The 3,541-nt window shown below is 32.9% G+C and overlaps 1 protein-coding gene across 1 annotated transcript; it reads left to right on the forward strand.

Annotated features, from left to right (window-relative positions):
- Positions 1 to 254: 254 nt before the first annotated feature.
- On the forward strand, positions 255 to 1,960 carry LOC118756853. Its single transcript, XM_036491591.1, has 4 exons — positions 255 to 499; positions 561 to 777; positions 1,062 to 1,250; positions 1,306 to 1,960. The coding sequence occupies exons 1-4, from the start codon at positions 426 to 428 to the stop codon at positions 1,675 to 1,677; spliced, it is 852 nt and encodes a 283-aa protein (XP_036347484.1). The 5' UTR covers positions 255 to 425; the 3' UTR covers positions 1,678 to 1,960.
- The last annotated feature ends 1,581 nt before the right edge of the window (positions 1,961 to 3,541 follow it).

Raw genomic sequence — 3,541 nt, forward strand, 5'->3', positions numbered from 1 at the left:
GTCTCTAGCCATTGTGTGTCACTCCTTTAAATTATAGTCATTTTTTTCTTATTGTATTAAAAAAATAACGTTCGTAACACTTTAGTAAATATTAATCCATATATTAACTTAGTATATATTAAAGACTAGAAGATGACCCGGTGAACTTCATATCATCTATAATTTATCTGATTAAAAATTTTCACTATGGGGGTATCCCCCATCCCCCTCCCTCCTTTGCGAGTTCCAATTTTTTTACGCTATTATAGGTCCAGTAGTGCGATTCACTAACTTTTAACAACGCTACTTGCCGAGTTGTAAACTAACAATTTTTGTTGTTTGCAGTAACGATTGTACGATTCTCTAACGTACCCATTAACAACACTAAACAGCTGACTTTTGCTATTTATTTAAAATGATAAAAAGTGGCACCTCTGTTATCCGAAATGTCAAAATCTACGAAAAGCACAAAAGGGAATAGGAAAAAAAACGCAATCTACCACAGATTCTTCTTAAAAATGTAAGTATTTCAATAAATTGATGAATAAATAATTTAACTAGCTATTGTTCTTTTATCGCAGGATGGCCTCGACTAGCCAAGCAGCCAACAAGCGGAGCCGCGCTTCAATGGAGCAGTTGAGTGGTATGCTGGACTTCTTTTTGGAAAACCCGGGACTAGCCGGTGGGAAGTTTCATCGGCTACACGGGAAGATGGAGCACGAGAAGAAGTGGGAGGAGATGGCTTCCAAGCTAAATGCCATCGGAGGTGCTCAAAAGTCCGCCGAACAGTGGCGCACAGTAAGTAATAAGCCCATTAAGTTTGAACGTACCAGCAAGCAACGTTGCTGTGCGTATGAACTGGTGAATTGGGAAAAATTAATCACTTTTATTTAGGTCTGTCGTTTGTGAAAATAATTATTAACGTAAGAATATCGGTTTTCTTATAAAAGTATATATACAAGTGGAGTCAATCCCATGCATTGTCACTGCACAGTCTCGTTAGTTGTGTGTACATGCATTCATTGTTTGGAACATTGTACCTGTTAATTTTTAATGATACTTTTTTCTTCTTACGTAAATAGGTATGGCGCGATTTGAAGAGCAGAACCAGTGTTCGAGTGCGCGATAGGAAAAGGCAGCAGGCGTTAACCGGCAACAAGCCCGTTAAGCAAGCTCCTTTAACAGAGCTAGAGGAGCGGGTTGTGGCCATCATCGGGAGCAATTATATTGAGGGCCATGAATCTGTGGCAGAAAATGTACCAATGAACTTGGTAAGTTTTAATTGACTTATTTCTGACTCAGTATTAACCACTTTTTCATTATTAGGAGCTCCAGTTGGCCATGGAAGAAGGTGAGGAGATTGTTTTTCTGGATGAGGTGGTGGAGTGCGAAGGTTTGATAGAGGAGGAGACGCGACCGGAAACTCCAAAAACTCCTACACTCAGAACCCCGCGCAGAGGATTGAAGAGAAAGAGAGAGGAGGAGCAGATCGACGTCCAAAATAAATTTTTGGAAATTGCAAAATCGCAAGCCAAAGCAACGAAAGTAAATATTTTATTAATAGATTTTGGAATTTTTAATGATTGTTTTTTAAAATACATAGATGCTGTCAGAAAGTTTCGCCAGACTGGTGGACCTACCATTCCAGCTGGCGGGGGAACTCCGCGGATACGGAGAGGGGTTGAAAGCCTGTGCTGATGCCATAAACAATTTGGCCAGGGCACTCGGTCCACAATAATTTTTTTGAAAAAAATTAGGTTAAGAAAAACTAAAAGTAGATTAAGAATTAGGTTAAGAAAGTGAATTGGTACCTTTTAATTTTCTGAAGAATATTATTATATTCAAATACACTGGTGGCCTCATAATTAGAAATCCGAGTTCACAAGTTTTTTTTATTTTTTTTCTTTTTTGTTTTAATTTATTTTAAGAAAAAACCATAGAGAAAAGTTGTAGACTTGTACTTGATTTATAAAAATTCGAAAAATTTCAGAAAGTCAATATTTCAAACTTTTTAATCAGAATTTCTGGAAAAAATTCGTCTGTTTTATAACCTATTAAATTTTGATATAAATTGTGTAACTTTTAAGTAACTCAAAAATCTCATTGGTTTTTTGAGATTTTTTTTCGCTGACGTTGTGCGTTTTCTACTATATAGAAGAATGTTCGAACATACTTCGTATGGAAGAAAATGCACAACAACGTCAGCGAAAAAAAAATCTCAAAAATCAATGAGATTTTTGAGTTACTTAAAAGTTACACAATTTATATCAAAATTTAATAGGTTATAAAACAGACGAATTTTTTCCAGAAATTCTGATTAAAAAGTTTGAAATATTGACTTTCTGAAATTTTTCGAATTTTTATAAATCATGTACAAGTTAACAACTTTGCTTTATGGTTTTTTCCTAAAATAAATTAAAACAAATAAAGAAAAAAATAAAAAAAACTTGTGAACTCGGATTTCTAAGTATCAGGCCAACAGCGTAGTTATTTTTTTAAGACTGAATTGATCTCTTTTGTATTTATTTAATTTTTCTCTTTATTTTTTAAGTTAATGTTTTTAAATTAAATATTTTTATTTAACACTACATACAAAATTCTGTGAATAAAGTACCTGAATGTGCATTTAATTTTAAAGCTGTGGAAGTTTTTAGTAAATTATTTTGATAAAAATTTTTTTACAAGATTCACAACGTTTTACTTGAAAAATTTTATATACAAATATAGTAAAATCTATAACATATACCAATTAAGTCAAAATTTAAAACTTTGTGCACAGTTCAGAAAAATTTAACAAAATCAAACATTTTATCAAAATTTTCAACTTTTTTTCAGAACTTTAGAAACTTACTGGGTATGCAGTTTTGTTGCTTATTCAATTTTAGGACAATAATGTGGAGGTTTGAAAGTTCTGAAAAATCCCGTTGAATTTTGAGAATTTTTTGTCGGGTGTTACGCATTTTCTTCCATACAACGCATGAAAAAATATATTTTTAAAAGGAAGAAAATGCGTAACACCCGACAAAAAATTCTCAAAATTCAACGGGATTTTAAGAACTTTCAAACCTCCACATTATTGTCCTAAAATTGAATAAGCAACAAAACTGCATACCCAGTAAGTTTCTAAAGTTCTGAAAAAAAGTTGAAAATTTTGATGAAATTTTTGATTTTTATTCAACAACTTTATTGAGCTTGAGGCCGTTTTTTATGAAAAACTATTGTGGAAAAGCAACAATCACAGTGCTTAGGCAACTGGCTGAGTCAGCTGGGGTCGTTGGATCGAATCCCAACTGAAGAAGTCTAATGAGATGTGGTGATCTCCGAAATAGCTATCACTTCTATCATTTTTATAAATTATTGTTGCTTTTCCACAATAGTTTTTCATAAAAAACGGCCTCAAGCTCAATAAAATTGTTGAATATAATTGTTGAACATAAAAAAATTTATCAAGTAAAACATTGTGAATATTGTAAAAAATAAAAGTGTGCTATTTACGTGAGCAAAACTTGTTGTGAAAAAATGCTGATGGAGGGTATTGAATATAAGCTCTCGATATACATAC

Source organism: Rhagoletis pomonella, unplaced genomic scaffold (assembly GCF_013731165.1).
Source record: "Rhagoletis pomonella isolate Grant_MI unplaced genomic scaffold, Rhpom_1.0 Rhpom_scaffold_12543, whole genome shotgun sequence".
Lineage (NCBI taxonomy): Eukaryota > Metazoa > Arthropoda > Insecta > Diptera > Tephritidae > Rhagoletis > Rhagoletis pomonella.